The 16,622-nt window shown below is 38.8% G+C and overlaps 1 protein-coding gene across 1 annotated transcript; it reads left to right on the top strand.

The window, feature by feature from the left end:
* Positions 1–304: 304 nt before the first annotated feature.
* si:dkey-193c22.1 (uncharacterized protein LOC567837 homolog) lies at positions 305–15,052 on the top strand. Its single transcript, XM_039013833.1, has 9 exons — positions 305–673; positions 3,924–3,969; positions 4,654–4,803; positions 5,163–5,283; positions 7,285–7,497; positions 7,709–7,792; positions 9,055–9,196; positions 13,026–13,188; positions 13,495–15,052. Coding segments are annotated over exons 2-9 (1,119 nt in total). The 5' UTR covers positions 305–673; positions 3,924–3,967; the 3' UTR covers positions 13,739–15,052.
* Positions 15,053–16,622: the final 1,570 nt, after the last annotated feature.

Raw genomic sequence — 16,622 nt, 5'->3', positions numbered from 1 at the left:
CACCCTACACCTCTATAACCATGACTCCATCACCCTACACCTCTATAACCATGACTCCATCACACTATACTACAGGTAACTGCCAAAATAATTAATCAACTTCACAATTAATCCGGTCCTAACGCAGATTTTCATAAATCGATGATGTATTGCACACGCGAATATTGAATACCTATTAAAAAAATATATATTTTTCAGAAATAAAACAGTGTGCAGAATGACAACTAACCCAGCCAATCAAACCTCAAAGTACAGTAACTAGTAGTCCTGCCTTCTAGGAATAATAACCAATGGGAACGAATAATGTGGCGTACAGCGGACATCGAATACCCTAACACCGGGATCCTGTTGTTATAAAATCAGCAATTATGATGATGGAGAAAAAAACCTGTTCCTTTCCGAAACCTGTAATGACAAGATAATACTTCGGATAGCGAAATAATTAGGACAAATACGAGTTTAATTATGACGTATTTGGGAACATTTTTCGTTCTGTTTTGAGACGCTTTCCTGCCTTGATAGATGATCAATGAAGTCGGTCATTTGGAGATTCAAAACGACACTATTTTCTTACCTTAGTTTGACATTTGACAAACACCACCCCCTTTCTATTCCTACATCAATAGGCCTAAGAAGACACATTGTGGGCCTAGTACAATACCCCGTCTAAACGGTAAGTTGTTTCTAGAAGGAAAAAAAAAAATGCTGATATTTCTAACGGTGCATAACACAGACTTACATGTTGTCTGGTAGGCTACTGTATTCATTAATATGTGCCACTATTCGGTCAGTTAGTTGTGCAGCAACATAAGGGAGAGAATAGCTGATATCTTCTGAATAAAACATTGTAGTTGGCTCCAGTATTGTGTTAAACTGCATATCCATCGCGGATTAGTAAAATCATGCAGTTACGTCGACTTTACAGTAGAGGTCGCAGTAATAGCAGCTGCGAACGAAGCTAATTTCCGCATGTTTGGTCTAGCGTCAGTACTGCGTGCTACAATGTGGCGTTCATCGGACACAGACACTTTTTGACCACTACCCATGTTTTTTGACATGAAGGATTTAACATGTTACTATTGCAATGATAACAAGACCATTGAAATGATTGTGATTTTTATTTTTTTATTCTTGTTGCCAAATACTTTATACACAAACAAAAATTCCATAATTCTATACCAAAATACAAATATTTTTTTGATTGAATTTAATCATCTTGTCTTTAAGACATTATCCATAGTGAATAACATCTTCGTTAATCATTATAATGAGATTTTTTTCTGAGTGAATACAATTGCACTTGAATTTGTATGTATTCAGTATTTTCTAGTTTTACCTGTGTTTTGTTTTGTTAGACATGTAATGATGTAAGGATATAAATTGTTGATAATTTTGTATAATAAATAAAAAAATCTCAAATATAATTAAATTAAACAAAAATAATTCTAAAATCATCAGACACAGACTGTATTTACCATCTTTCGTTGGCTGTCAATCCAACAAAAAGACTCCCAGACTGCCCACTACTCCATTCCTTTCTATTTCAAATGTTTTTCACGCTCAACAGTTTTCCCCGTGTGTATCAAGAATGGTCCACCACCCAAAAGGACATCCAGCCAACTTGACACAACTGTCGGAAGCATTGGAGTCAACATGGACCGAGATCCCTGTGGAACGCTTTCGACACAGTGTAGAGTCCCATGCCCCACGACGAATTGAGGCTGTTCCGTTCCGGTTGCAACTCAATATCAGCAAAGTGTTCCTAGTGTTTAGTGTACTCAGTATATACTATCGTTTTGAATTATTTTGTCTCCGCCTCATCCTGTTGCGGCGTCCATTATTTCCAAGGTTAAATGTACAGAACGTCTGCGTTTATCCCTTTTACCTCGGCCTATATTGCGTTTTTTTCTGCCTAATGTGGACAGTTTGTGTTACTGCCTTACACAAGCTTCCATTTTCACCCCATAACATGTAGTGGAATTACACGTCCTTTTGACCTGGGATTGGTGGCGTTAATATAAAAGTGTACAGTCATCACGATGACATAATATTAATTGCTTGTAAAAAAAAATCTATATATTTGGTTGTGTACCGTTAATTTGATCACATGCTTGGGGAGCCCAGGACTTGGATAATCACTTTAGAATGGGGATCTCTCTATAAAAGGCGTTTGTAACACACACAAATACATTGATTGGACAGTCAAACTATCACTTAAATAGCAGCCAACCGTTGTCACTGTTGATATCCTATGTTACACAGTGATTCGTTTAAGTAATAGATCAAGTGGTTTATGAACTTTTCCGTGAAGGCAGCAGGGCTGGCTCCAGGCATAAGCGATCGCTTAGGGCCCCCGGTCGCTAGGGAACAGTCCAGGACACAACTTTGTGTCACACTGTTGCTAGGGAACAGTCCAGGACACAACTTTGTGTCTCACACTGTTGTGTGTTAGAATAGCAGAATAAACATGGTGCAAGTTCAAAAATGTAGTTGTGAATCAGCAGTTTTTCTCTAGGTTTTTTGTTGTTGTCAGTCACTGACAGTCACTCAATTAGCACATGTCAAGCTAACAATTCCTAGAATGCTAAGTTAGTCTAGCCAGTTATCTAAACGTGTAGTAATCATGGCTGAATACCGACCGGGCATGCAGGACACGTTCCCAGTGGCTCTGACCTCCAAGGGGCCCCCGTTGATTTTATTAGTCACTCTCAGATATCATTAACATGGCATAGGTTAATGGGAAAATGTGTAGAATTGCAGGACATTTTATCTACGCCCAATGGCAAAATGTGTAGATGCCAAATAGTGTCCCTCTGCCAAATAGTGTCCCCCTGCCAAATAGTGTCCCCCTGCCAAAAAAGTGCCCCCCCTCTGTGTCACAATGGGATTGGATGAGTTCTAGCTTCCGTTGCTAAGGCTGTTGCTAGAAAGTGTTCTAGCTCTATCATACTGGGCACATAATACTGTATGTGAGATACACAGATTAACTAAAAGCACTAGCACTGCAAACACTCAGAACAAAGAGAATAGCAGTGCCTGGACACTGCAGTCTCCCTCTTCACGTCCCCCTTCTGAGACTGGCTGCCTGTGAGAACAAGTGACAGGCAGAACCACCCACCCACACATCACCCACCTCCTCTGTATTCCACACACCAGAATTCAGTATTTCAGTCTGATTGCCATGTGAGTGTACAAAAAAAATCTGTGAAAATAAATGAATGACACAACTGTACCAAGAAAAGATCAGAGTTGATTATATTTAAATCTTAAATATTTCCAGGTTGGTTTTCACAGCTGTTTCACAAGGAGTTCATTGTTGTAAATATGTTGTTTTCAATATATCACAAACGGGTTCTACATATTGGTTATTGATTGGGTCACCTTAAAACTGTGTTTTGACATTTATCAAAATATCTTGTCAACATGACAGCAGGACAGCATCTATTTTCAACTTAAGTTTTAGCAATATAAATTGAACTTTCAATATGAATTTCCAATGGTATTGTACTTAAATCAGGTAAATACTGCTGAATGAGTCCTAAAACGTGCTGCGATTTATTTATTTTGATAAAATACCAGAAATCATCCAAAACAAGTTTGCCCATGCCTTCAGCTAGGTTGGCTCTGGTTCAGGGCATCTTGACCGATGACAGATAACCGATCATAGTGGAATTTGGAATTTGGAATTTGGAATTTTGGAACTTCAGAACTCATTGCATAGTAGAACCTCAAACAGTACTTTTCCAGTCTCCCTCTGCTTACTGTGGAGCAGCCAGCTTTTTGTTCCACCCTGGCACTAAGACACCTGCTCCAAAGAATTAACTAATCATGGTCCTAGGTCTGGACCTTGGTTATTTGAATCATCTGAAGCAGTTGGTTTAATAGTCTAACATTGTCTGTCCTGCTTTGCCTTCCTCTTACAGGAAACAGTCCCGCAGATACAGCGTCTCAACTTGGATCACTAAATATGTGAGTACAAAATAACATGTTCACTTGTATACCAGTGCCATTCAATACTGTACATGACTATTTTCAGCAGTTTGCTAACTCTTCATTAACATGTGAGAAGCATACTCAGCATGTTTTACTTACCAGTGCCATTCAATAGCTTATCTTGATCATTTTTATTTGTATTTATTTAACCTTTATTTAACTAGACTAAGTCAGTTAAGAACAAATTCTTATTTTACAATGACGGCCTACCACGGCCAAACCCTGACGACGCTGGGCCAATTGTGCGCCGCCCTATGGGACTCCCAATCACGGCCGGATGTGATACAGCCTGGATTCAAACCAGGGACTGTAGTGACGCCTCTTGCACGGAGATGCAGTGCCTCAGACCGCTGCGCCACTCGGGAGCCACGAACTGGCATATTATTATGCAACAGTGATTACTAACTCTGTGTCTCTCTCTCTCTCCCTCTCTGTCGCTCTCCTCTCTCCTCCCTTTGTCTCTCGCTATGTGTCTCTCTCTCTCTCCTTCTCTCCCTCTCGCTCTCTCCCTCTCTCTCCTTCTCTGTCGCTCTCCTCTCTCCTCCCTCTGTCTCTCGCTATGTGTCTGTCTCTCGCTCTGTGTCTCTCCCCCTCTCTCCTCTCTCTCATCTCTCTGTCTCTCCTCTCTGTGCCTCTCTCCCTCCGTGTGTTGTTCTCTAGGATTGGACTGAAGTACAGCATGTCTCTACCCATGGCTGCAGGGGCCTTGTTAGTGGGCATCCCCTACTCCATCTCTCTCGTAGCCCAGTGGATGTATGGCTGGCCTAACAAGCCGGGCTATAAAAAGTACATTGAGGCTCTGAAGCCAAGGTAATTTAACATTCCAGCACTACTATTATCTTCACTGTTATATTGTGTGTGTCCCCTGAATGACACCCTATCCCCTACATAGAGCACCAGAACCTTATGGGCCCTGGTCAAAAGTAGTGCACTATATAGGGAATAGGGTGCCATTTGGGACATACACATTGTTATGAGGTTCTGATTTGTATAGTCTCTTCCCACGCCATGAGTCTGGCAAGCAGGACTCATATTTATTTATCGGTTCTGAGGTGTGTGTGTGTGTGTGTGTGTGTGTGTGTGTGTGTGTGTGTGTGTGTGTGTGTGTGTGTGTGTGTGTGTGTGTGTGTGTGTGTGTGTGTGTGTGTGTGTGTGTGTCCTCTCCCCAGGCGGATATACTGTCTGACTAGAGCTGTGCTGGAGATGCTGAAATACTTCCAGTATGGAAAACTCTATTTCCAGTGGAAGTCCTGGTACAAGAATGTAGAAAACCACAAGCATTATGAAAAGGTAATGTAGAAACCCTAATCATTATGAAAAGGTAATGTAGAAAATCCAATCATTATGAAAAGGTAATGTAAAACCCCCAAGCATTATGAAAAGGTCATGTAGAAACCCCCCCAATCATTTTGAAAAGGTCATGTAGAACCCCCCCAATCATTATGAAAAGGTAATGTAGAAACCCCAATCATTATGAAAAGGTAATGTAGAAACCCAATCATTATGAAAAGGTAATGTAGGAACAACAATCATGAAAAGGTAATGTAGAAAACCACAATCATTATGAAAAGGTAATGTAGAACCCCCAACCACTATGAAAAGGTAATGTAGAACCCCAACCACTATGAAAAGGTAATGTAGAAACCACAATCATTATGAAAAGGTAATGTATAAAACATAAGCATTATGAAAAGGTAATGTAGAAAACATAAGCATTATGAAAAGGCAATGCAGAAAACCCCAAGCATTATGAAAAGGTAATGTAGTAAACCCAATCACCATGAAAGGGTAATGTAGCAAACCCCCAACCATTATGAAAAGGTAATGTAGAAACCCCCCATCATTATGAAAAGTTAATGTAGAAACCCCAATCATTATGAAAAGGTAATGTAGAAAACTCCAATCATTATGAAAAGGTAAGGTAGGAACCACAATCATTATGAAAAGGTAATGTAGGAAACCACAATCATTATGAAAAGGTAATGTAGAAACCACAATCATTATGAAAAGGTAATGTAGAAAACCCAAGCATTATGAAAAGGTAATGTAGAAAACTCCAATCATTATGAAAAGGTAAGGTAGGAACCACAATCATTATGAAAAGGTAATGTAGGAAACCACAATCATTATGAAAAGGCAATGTAGAAAACCACAATCATTATGAAAAGGTAATGCAGAAACTCCCAAGCATTATGAAAAGGTAATGTAGAAACCCAACCACTATGAAAAGGCAATGTAGAAAACCACAATCATTATGAAAAGGTAATGTAGAAAACCCCAATCACTATGAAAAGGTAATGTAGAAACCCCAACCACTATGAAAAGGTAATGTAGAAAACCCAATCACTATGAAAAGGTCATGTAGAAAACCCCAATCATTATGAAAGGTCATGTAGATTATGAAAAGGTAATGTAGAAACCCCAATCATTATGAAAAGGTCATGTAGAAAACCCCAATCATTATGAAAAGGCCACGTAGAAACCCCAATCATTATGAAAAGGTAACGTAGAAAACCCTAATCATTATGAAAAGGTAATGTAGAAAACCACAATCATTATGAAAAGGTAATGTAGAAAACCCTAATCATTATGAAAAGGTAAGTTTGTCCCAGTTTTCCAACATTGCTGGTCTTGGGCTGCTGTCTTTTCCATAGCCGTGGGGAGTAGGGTGCTGAAGCACAAACTGATCAATGGAAATAAAATAAATAAATATGTATACAGTCTCAGACAAAGGTTTGGACACACCTACTCATTCAAGGGTTTTTCTTATTTAAAAAAAAACTATTTTCTACATTATAGAATAATAGTAAAGACATCAAATCTATGACATAACACATATGGAATCATGTAGTAACCACATTTTTTTTTTAAACAAATTAAAATATATGTATTATTTGAGATTCTTCAAAGTAGCCACCCTTTACCTTGATGACAGCTTTGCACAAACGTGGCATTCTTTCTACATGATTCCATATGTGTTATTTCATAGTTTTGATGTCTTCACTATTATTCTACAATGTAGAAAACAGTAAAAATAAATAGGGTTGTCCAAACTTTTGTCTGGTACTGTATATTACTTAAAAAAATATATATAATATTAGTGAACTAGGCCTTTATTAGTCTTGTATGAGCGGAGGAAAATACTCATCATCACCCTGACTGTGTATAGCTGATTATTAGTGCATTTCTTTGAAATATTTTACAAAACCATTATGTACTGTACCTCATTATAAATGAATGTGAAAGCTCACTGCACGCGCTCTTCTCCTCCTCCTCCTCCTCCTCCTAAAGGGCATCACGTTTGGGCGTCGTAGCAACAAACTGGATCTGTATTATTCTCCCACGGTTGGCCAGCCAGGCCGTGGACCGGTGCCTGTGGTAGTGTTTATATACGGAGGAGCCTGGGGTTCAGGGGAGAGGTCCATATACTGTCTACTGGCCATGCAGATGGCTAAGGAGCTCAGCGCAACGGTGATCTGCCCCGACTATTGCACCTATCCAAAGGTAAGACTCCTCCACTACCATAAAAAAAACAGCTGCAGCAAACACACAAATATTCTTTAGAAAATGTACCTTTTACTAGTTTAATTTTGTATTTTTTATATATATATTTATTTTTGCATAGGGACAGATACAATAGACCAGAAAGATGCAGTCCCTGTTGTATTCAGTGAGCGAGCGTACACATTGCATTTGACTCTAATCTTCTCTCCAGGGTAATGTTTTGTGTATGGTTCAAGATATTGCGGACTGTCTCATTTGGGCGAGGGACAGCGGCCATAAATTCAACTTTGACAAAGTAAGTGTTAAATTTGCTAAATTGTAATTACTTCGCTACTATTGGCCTATTTATTGCCTTTACCTCCTTAACTCCATTTGCACACATTGTCTACAGATTTATCTATTGTGTTATTGACTGTATGTTTGTTTATTCCATGTGTAACTGTGTTGTTGTATGTGTCGAACTGCTTTGCTTTATCTTGGCCAGGTCGCAGTTGTAAATGAGAACTTGTTCTCAACTGGCCTACCTGGTTAAATAAAGGTGAAATAAATAAATTAATAAAAAAGTGATGCATACAGTGGTTGAAGTTCAGGTCTACAGTTATAACACATTGGTTGATATCATAGGGGCCAATCCTCACTTCCTCTAGATTATAATCCTCACTTCTTGATTATAATCCTCACTTCTTCTTGATTATAATCCTCACTTCTTCTTGATTATAATCCTCACTTCTTCTTGATTATAATCCTCACTTCTTCTAGATTATAATCCTCACTTCTTCTTGATTATAATCCTCACTTCTTCTTGATTATAATCCTCACTTCTTCTAGATTATAGTCCTCACTTCTTCTAGATTATTATCCTCACTTCTTCTAGATTATAATCCTCACTTCTACTTAATTATAATCCTCACTTCGATTTAATTATAATCCTCACTTCTTCTTAATTATAATCCTCACTTCTACTTAATTATAATCCTCACTTCTACTTAATTATAATCCTCACTTCTTCTTAATTATAATCCTCACTTCTACTTAATTATAATACTCACTTCTTCTTAATTATAATCCTCACTTCTTCTAGATTTTAATCCTCACTTCTACTAGATTATAATCCTCACTTCTACTTAATTATAATCCTCACTTCTTCTTGATTATAATTGTCACTTAGTCTTGCATTGATATCAATTGGATAATAAATGAAAAATGTGACTTTAGTGGAAGTTTTTGTATTCGCCCTTTACTGAAGACTGTTCATAAATGCAATGTTGATAGTAACGCCCCTGTGCTTGTTTTCTCTTTGTGCAGGATAACATTCTGTTAATAGTCCCTATATATGATTTATACAGGGGTTATAGATCATAAATACTACATTATTAGTTCATATATATGAATGTGTAGTAAGCACTTATAACACATTGGTTGATATTCACCCCCTGTGCTTGTTGTCTACGTGCAGAATAACATTGTGTTAGTCGTTCATAAACGGTTAATTGTTCGTTTATAAAGTGGGTAATAAACAGATAACAGGTATTGATATCCACTATGTTGTCTTTTCAGGATAACATTGTGTTAATCGGCCACTCTGCTGGGGCTCACCTAGCAGCTCTAACCGTGCTGTTCATGGTCGAGGGACGAGACGAGCTCTTTATAGAAGCCAAGAAGCAGACAGAGATCACCATGGCAATCAGAGGAGTTACAGGTCAATACGTGGTTTATAGTTACAGGTCAATATGTGGTTTATAGAGTTACAGGTCAATACGTGGTTTATAGAGTTACAGGTCAATACGTGGTTTATAGAGTTACAGGTCAATACGTGGTTTATAGTTACAGGTCAATATGTGGTTTATAGAGTTACAGGTCAATACGTGGTTTATAGAGTTACAGGTCAATACGTGGTTTATAGAGTTACAGGTCAATACGTGGTTTATAGAGTTACAGGCCAATACGTGGTTTATAGTTACAGGCCAATACGTGGTTTATAGTTACAGGTCAATACGTGGTTTATAGAGTTACAGGTCAATACGTGGTTTATAGAGTTACAGGTCAATACGTGGTTTATAAAGTTACAGGTCAATACGTGGTTTATAGAGTTACAGGTCAATAGGTGGTTTATAGAGTTACAGGTCAATACGTGGTTTATAGTTACAGGTCAATAAGTGGTTTATAGAGTTACAGGTCAAGACGTGGTTTATAGTTACAGGTCAATACGTGGTTTATAGAGTTACAGGTCAATACGTGGTTTATAGAGTTACAGGTCAATACGTGGTTTATAGAGTTACAGGTCAATACGTGGTTTATAGAGTTACAGGTCAATACGTGGTTTATAGAGTTACAGGTCAATAGGTGGTTTATAGAGTTACAGGTCAATAGGTGGTTTATAGAGTTACAGGTCAATAGGTGGTTTATACAGTTACAGGTCAATACGTGGTTTATAGTTACAGGTCAATACGTGGTTTATAGAGTTACAGGTCAATACGTGGTTTATAGAGTTACAGGTCAATACGTGGTTTATAGAGTTACAGGTCAATACGTGGTTTATAGAGTTACAGGTCAATAGGTGGTTTATAGAGTTACAGGTCAATAGGTGGTTTATAGAGTTACAGGTCAATAGGTGGTTTATACAGTTACAGGTCAATACGTGGTTTATAGAGTTACAGGTCAATACGTGGTTTATAGTTACAGGTCAATACGTGGTTTATAGAGTTACAGGTCAATACGTGGTTTATAGTTACAGGTCAATACGTGGTTTATAGAGTTACAGGTCAATACGTGGTTTATAGAGTTACAGGTCAATACGTGGTTTATAAAGTTACAGGTCAATACGTGGTTTATAGAGTTACAGGTCAATACGTGGTTTATAGAGTTACAGGTCAATACGTGGTTTATAAAGTTACAGGTCAATACGTGGTTTATAAAGTTACAGGTCAATACGTGGTTTATAGAGTTACAGGTCAATACGTGGTTTATAGAGTTACAGGTCAATACGTGGTTTATAGAGTTACAGGTCAATACGTGGTTTATAGAGTTACAGGTCAATACGTGGTTTATAGAGTTACAGGTCAATACGTGGTTTATAGAGTTACAGGTCAATACGTGGTTTATAGAGTTACAGGTCAATACGTGGTTTATAGAGTTACAGGTCAATGCGTGGTTTATAAAGTTACAGGTCAATACGTGGTTTATAGAGTTACAGGTCAATGCGTGGTTTATAAAGTTACAGGTCAATACGTGGTTTATAGTTACAGGTCAATAAGTGGTTTATAGAGTTACAGGTCAATAGGTGGTTTATAGAGTTACAGGTCAATAGGTGGTTTATAGAGTTACAGGTCAATAGGTGGTTTATAGAGTTACAGGTCAATACGTGGTTTATAGAGTTACAGGTCAATACGTGGTTTATAGAGTTACAGGTCAATACGTGGTTTATAGAGTTACAGGTCAATACGTGGTTTATAGAGTTACAGGTCAATACGTGGTTTATAGAGTTACAGGTCAATAGGTGGTTTATAGAGTTACAGGTCAATAGGTGGTTTATACAGTTACAGGTCAATAGGTGGTTTATACAGTTACAGGTCAATACGTGGTTTATAGAGTTACAGGTCAATACGTGGTTTATAGAGTTACAGGTCAATACGTGGTTTATAGAGTTACAGGTCAATACGTGGTTTATAGAGTTACAGGTCAATACGTGGTTTATAGAGTTACAGGTCAATACGTGGTTTATAGAGTTACAGGTCAATACGTGGTTTATAGAGTTACAGGTCAATACGTGGTTTATAGAGTTACAGGTCAATACGTGGTTTATACAGTTACAGGTCAATACGTGGTTTATAGAGTTACAGGTCAATACGTGGTTTATAGAGTTACAGGTCAATACGTGGTTTATAGAGTTACAGGTCAATACGTGGTTTATAGAGTTACAGGTCAATACGTGGTTTATAGAGTTACAGGTCAATACGTGGTTTATAGTTACAGGTCAATACGTGGTTTATAGTTACAGGTCAATACGTGGTTTATAGAGTTACAGGTCAATACGTGGTTTATAGAGTTACAGGTCAATACGTGGTTTATAGAGTTACAGGTCAATACGTGGTTTATAGAGTTACAGGTCAATACGTGGTTTATAGAGTTACAGGTCAATGCGTGGTTTATAAAGTTACAGGTCAATACGTGGTTTATAGAGTTACAGGTCAATGCGTGGTTTATAGAGTTACAGGTCAATACGTGGTTTATAGTTACAGGTCAATAAGTGGTTTATAGAGTTACAGGTCAATACGTGGTTTATAGAGTTACAGGTCAATAGGTGGTTTATAGAGTTACAGGTCAATACGTGGTTTATAGAGTTACAGGTCAATACGTGGTTTATAGTTACAGGTCAATACGTGGTTTATAGTTACAGGTCAATACGTGGTTTATAGTTACAGGTCAATACGTGGTTTATAGTTACAGGTCAATACGTGGTTTATAGTTACAGGTCAATACGTGGTTTATAGAGTTACAGGTCAATACGTGGTTTATAGAGTTACAGGTCAATACGTGGTTTATAGTTACAGGTCAATACGTGGTTTATAGTTACAGGTCAATACGTGGTTTATAGAGTTACAGGTCAATACGTGGTTTATAGTTACAGGTCAATACGTGGTTTATAGAGTTACAGGTCAATACGTGGTTTATAGAGTTACAGGTCAATACGTGGTTTATAGTTACAGGTCAATACGTGGTTTATAGTTACAGGTCAATACGTGGTTTATAGAGTTACAGGTCAATACGTGGTTTATAGTTACAGGTCAATACGTGGTTTATAGTTACAGGTCAATACGTGGTTTATAGAGTTACAGGTCAATACGTGGTTTATAGAGTTACAGGTCAATAGGTGGTTTATAGAGTTACAGGTCAATACGTGGTTTATAGAGTTACAGGTCAATACGTGGTTTATAGTTACAGGTCAATACGTGGTTTATAGTTACAGGTCAATACGTGGTTTATAGTTACAGGTCAATACGTGGTTTATAGTTACAGGTCAATACATGGTTTATAGAGTTACAGGTCAATACGTGGTTTATAGAGTTACAGGTCAATACGTGGTTTATAGTTACAGGTCAATACGTGGTTTATAGTTACAGGTCAATACGTGGTTTATAGAGTTACAGGTCAATACGTGGTTTATAGAGTTACAGGTCAATACGTGGTTTATAGTTACAGGTCAATACGTGGTTTATAGAGTTACAGGTCAATACGTGGTTTATAGAGTTACAGGTCAATACGTGGTTTATAGAGTTACAGGTCAATACGTGGTTTATAGAGTTACAGGTCAATACGTGGTTTATAGATATTGTCTTCGACAATCAGACAGCTCAACATTTGTCTCCGCATTGATTAGAGTTTCTTGTCCTTAAGCTCAGGCTTTATTCCATGATCAAATGAAAACCAGGAAGTTGTGTTGTATTACATTGAATTTAGATTTAAGAAAAAAGTTCCTTCGAATATCTTGATTTTTTTCCCCCCCATCTCCGACATGGTTCTCTGTTCAGGTTTGAGTGGAGTGTACAACATCGTGGACCACTACGAACATGAACAGATGAGAGCTGTGGAGTATGTCTCTACGATGCACAAAGCCATGAACGGAGTGGAGAACTTCCCTTATTACTCACCAACACACCTACTGAAGAAATTCAGCGAGGCACAACTGAAAAGGTAGGACGAAGATGCTGCAATACTATACAGACATTGACGATAAAACCGATACGGTAGCTAAGGTTTCCGACGATCCTAACCCAATAAATACACAGGACAAGAACAAATAGGTGAACGCCAACCCAGGAAATATGATTTATTATTAGATTTTGTTGTTGTTGTTGCATTGGATTGATTGATTTGAGAGAAATAACTGGTTGTCTTTCATTCCTGTTCAGTTCTACAGGGCTAGTCTGGTAGTCAGCACCTCTACTACTATTCTGTGTGTGCGTCAACTACCAACTCATAATTTGTTCAATTCTACAGAGTGCCACCTTTCTGCTTACTCCACGGGACCACCGACATCATAGTTCCGGTGGAATCTTCCCAGAGGTTCTCTGAGCTGCTCACGTCCCTGTCAATCAAGGTGTCCCTGTACCTCATGCCTAAAATGGACCACACAGAGATAGTCACCGATCTCATGGCGACAGACAGGCACTTCTACAAAACAGTGTACAGCTGCATCAAACAGGAGTACAGCAAGTTCATAGGCCAGGTCTGTGACTGCTGAACGAAACGACTAACACAATACATTATTCATTCATGATGTGCCGTAATTCCTCTTGTTTACATATTTTTTTCTTCTTCAGTTAATTATTATTATGATACCTCGAATTTACAGGATTTAGACTTTTCGACAAAAACAAAAAAATAGTTTTAACTCTCTGTTTTAATCTCCATGATGCTTTCTCTGGTGTGTGTTTCATAATGGTTCCATGATTGTAAACAGACTGAATGATATTTTAATCCAATAATTCCTCGTCTTTTTACACATCAGATTATTTTTCAGAGCGGATATGATTGGTCAAAAGATTAGCCGGTAGAAAGATCTGAATTGGTCTCTCTGTCTAAACAAAGCCCATATGTGTGTCAGAACTCAAATGCACACGCCAAATAATCGTGCCAGAGTTTTTTCACCTTTGGAACTATCCCATTGGTTCCATTGTTGCCAGGCCAACTAAATCAAGTATTGGATATGTATTTGACCAAGTCTGGTGCGTACAGAACACTGTATGAGATATCCCAAGGTCCAATATATTCACTCTGCTTCTGCCTCTGCATTGTTTGTTCATTGAGGGTTTGAGGCTGGGTATCTGTAAAAGCACTTTGTGACAACTGCTGATGTAAAAAGAAAAAAGGGCTTTATAAAAACACATTTGATTGATTTATTGATCCAGTAACAACCTTTATATAGCAATAGTGTCAGTGTTAACTCCCACTCCGACAGAGTAATATGGGCTAGTATGCAGCAAAGCATTGACAACATTCCCGTGTGGATTAAGACGCCACATCCTAAATTGCACCCTATTCCCTACATAGTGCACTACTTTTGACTAGAGCCCTATGGCACCCTATTCCGTACATAGTGCACTACTTTTGACCAGAGCCCTATGGACAGTGCACTATATAGGGAAAAGGGTAGCATTTGGGACAGACTCCAAACAGTGGTAGCAGATCTGTTGTAAACGTTCTACTGATAATCTGTTGCGTTAATATGGTCAACCAGGGTACATTAGATTTTCTGTTTATTTAATGTTTTAACAACTACATACTACATCTGATGAAATGTAATCATTACATTACTCTTATTTTGCATTTTGAATATCTGCTCTTAAAAGTTATGTATTGATTTATTTAATAAAAGTCTTAAATTTTGTCTTAAAAAAAAAAAAAAAAAAATGAAATACCCAGATGCACAAAAACTTGTCTGACCTTGTTGAGTATGTTGAGTACCTTGTTGAGTACTGAACCAAATGAACCTAAGCATGAACCACAAGACTCTTTGGTATCTTAAAATCAAATTAAAGTTTATTGGTTGCGTACAGAGATTTGCAGATGATATTGCAGGTGCAGTGAAATCCTTGTGTTTCTAGCTCCAACTGTGCAGTAATACCTGGCTAAATGCTTGTGGTTCTAGCTCCAACAGTGCAGTAATACCTGGCTAAATGCTTGTGTTTCTAGCTCCAACTGTGCAGTAATACCTGGCTAAATGCTTGTGGTTCTAGCTCCAACAGTGCAGTAATACCTGGCTAAATGCTTGTGTTTCTAGCTCCAACAGTGCAGTGATACCTGGCTAAATGCTTGTGTTTCTAGCTCCAACAGTGCAGTGATACCTGGCTAAATGCTTGTGTTTCTAGCTCCAACAGTGCAGTGATACCTGGCTAAATGCTTGTGGTTCTAGCTCCAACAGTGCAGTGATACCTGGCTAAATGCTTGTGTTTCTAGCTCCAACAGTGCAGTGATACCTGGCTAAATGCTTGTGTTTCTAGCTCCAACAGTGCAGTGATACCTGGCTAAATGCTTGTGTTTCTAGCTCCAACAGTGCAGTGATACCTGGCTAAATGCTTGTGTTTCTAGCTCCAACAGTGCAGTGATACCTGGCTAAATGCTTGTGTTTCTAGCTCCAACAGTGCAGTGATACCTGGCTTAATGCTTGTGTTTCTAGCTCCAACAGTGCAGTGGCCAAACACGACTCCAACACCATCATTAAGTTTGCTGACCACCGACAGTGATGAGACAGCCTATAGGGAGGTCAGAGAACTGGCAGTGTGGTGCAAGGACAACAACCTCTCCCTCAACGTGAGCAAGACAAAGGAGCTGATCGTGGACTACAGGAAAAGGCGGGCCGAACAGGCCCCCATTAACATCGACGGGGCTGTAGTGGAACGGGTCGAGAGTTTCAAGTTCCTTGGTGTCCACATCACCAACGAACTATCATGGTCCAAACACACCAAGACAGTTGTGAAGAGGGCACGAAAAAACCTTTTCCCCCTCAGGAGACTGAAAAGATTTGGCATGGGTCCCCAGATCCTCAAAAGGTTCTACAGCTGCACCATCGAGAGCATCCTGACTGGTTGCATCACCGCCTGGTATGGCAAGCAACCACTCGACATCTGACCGCAAGGCGCTACAGAGGGTAGTGCAAACGGCCCAGTACATCACTGGTGCCAAGCTCCCTGCCATCCAGGACCTATATAATAGGCGGTGTCAGAGGAAAGCCCAAACATTGTCAGAGACTCCAGAGACTTTTGTACACTGCTGCTACTTGCTGTTTGTTTGTTACCTATGCAGAGTCACTTCGCCCGCACCTACATGTACAGATTACATCAACTAGCCTGTACCCCCGCACACTGACTCGGTACCGGTGCCCCCTGTATATAGCCTCGTTATTCTTATTGTGTTACTTTTTATTATGACTTTTTATTTTAGTCTACTTGGTAAATATTTTCTTCTTCCTGAACTGCACTGTTGGTTAAGGGCTTGTAAGTAAGCATTTCACGGTAAAGTCTACACTTGTTGTATTTCGGCGCATGTGACAAGTAAAGCTTGATTTGATACCTAGCTAAATGCTTGTGTTCCTAGCTCCAACAGTAATACCTGGCTAAATGCTTGTG

The sequence above is a fragment of the Salvelinus namaycush genome, chromosome 18, assembly GCF_016432855.1.
Source record: "Salvelinus namaycush isolate Seneca chromosome 18, SaNama_1.0, whole genome shotgun sequence".
Taxonomy (NCBI): Eukaryota; Metazoa; Chordata; class Actinopteri; order Salmoniformes; family Salmonidae; genus Salvelinus; species Salvelinus namaycush.
Note: the sequence above shows the minus strand (reverse complement) of the source record. Positions and strands in the feature narration are given on the sequence as shown.

Coding starts and splice junctions, on each gene's coding strand:
- si:dkey-193c22.1 (XM_039013833.1), top strand. Junction 9,197..13,025: donor GGCAATCAGAGGAGTTACAG/GTCAATACGTGG, acceptor TTCTCTGTTCAG/GTTTGAGTGGAGTGTACAAC. Junction 13,189..13,494: donor AGCGAGGCACAACTGAAAAG/GTAGGACGAAGA, acceptor TCAATTCTACAG/AGTGCCACCTTTCTGCTTAC.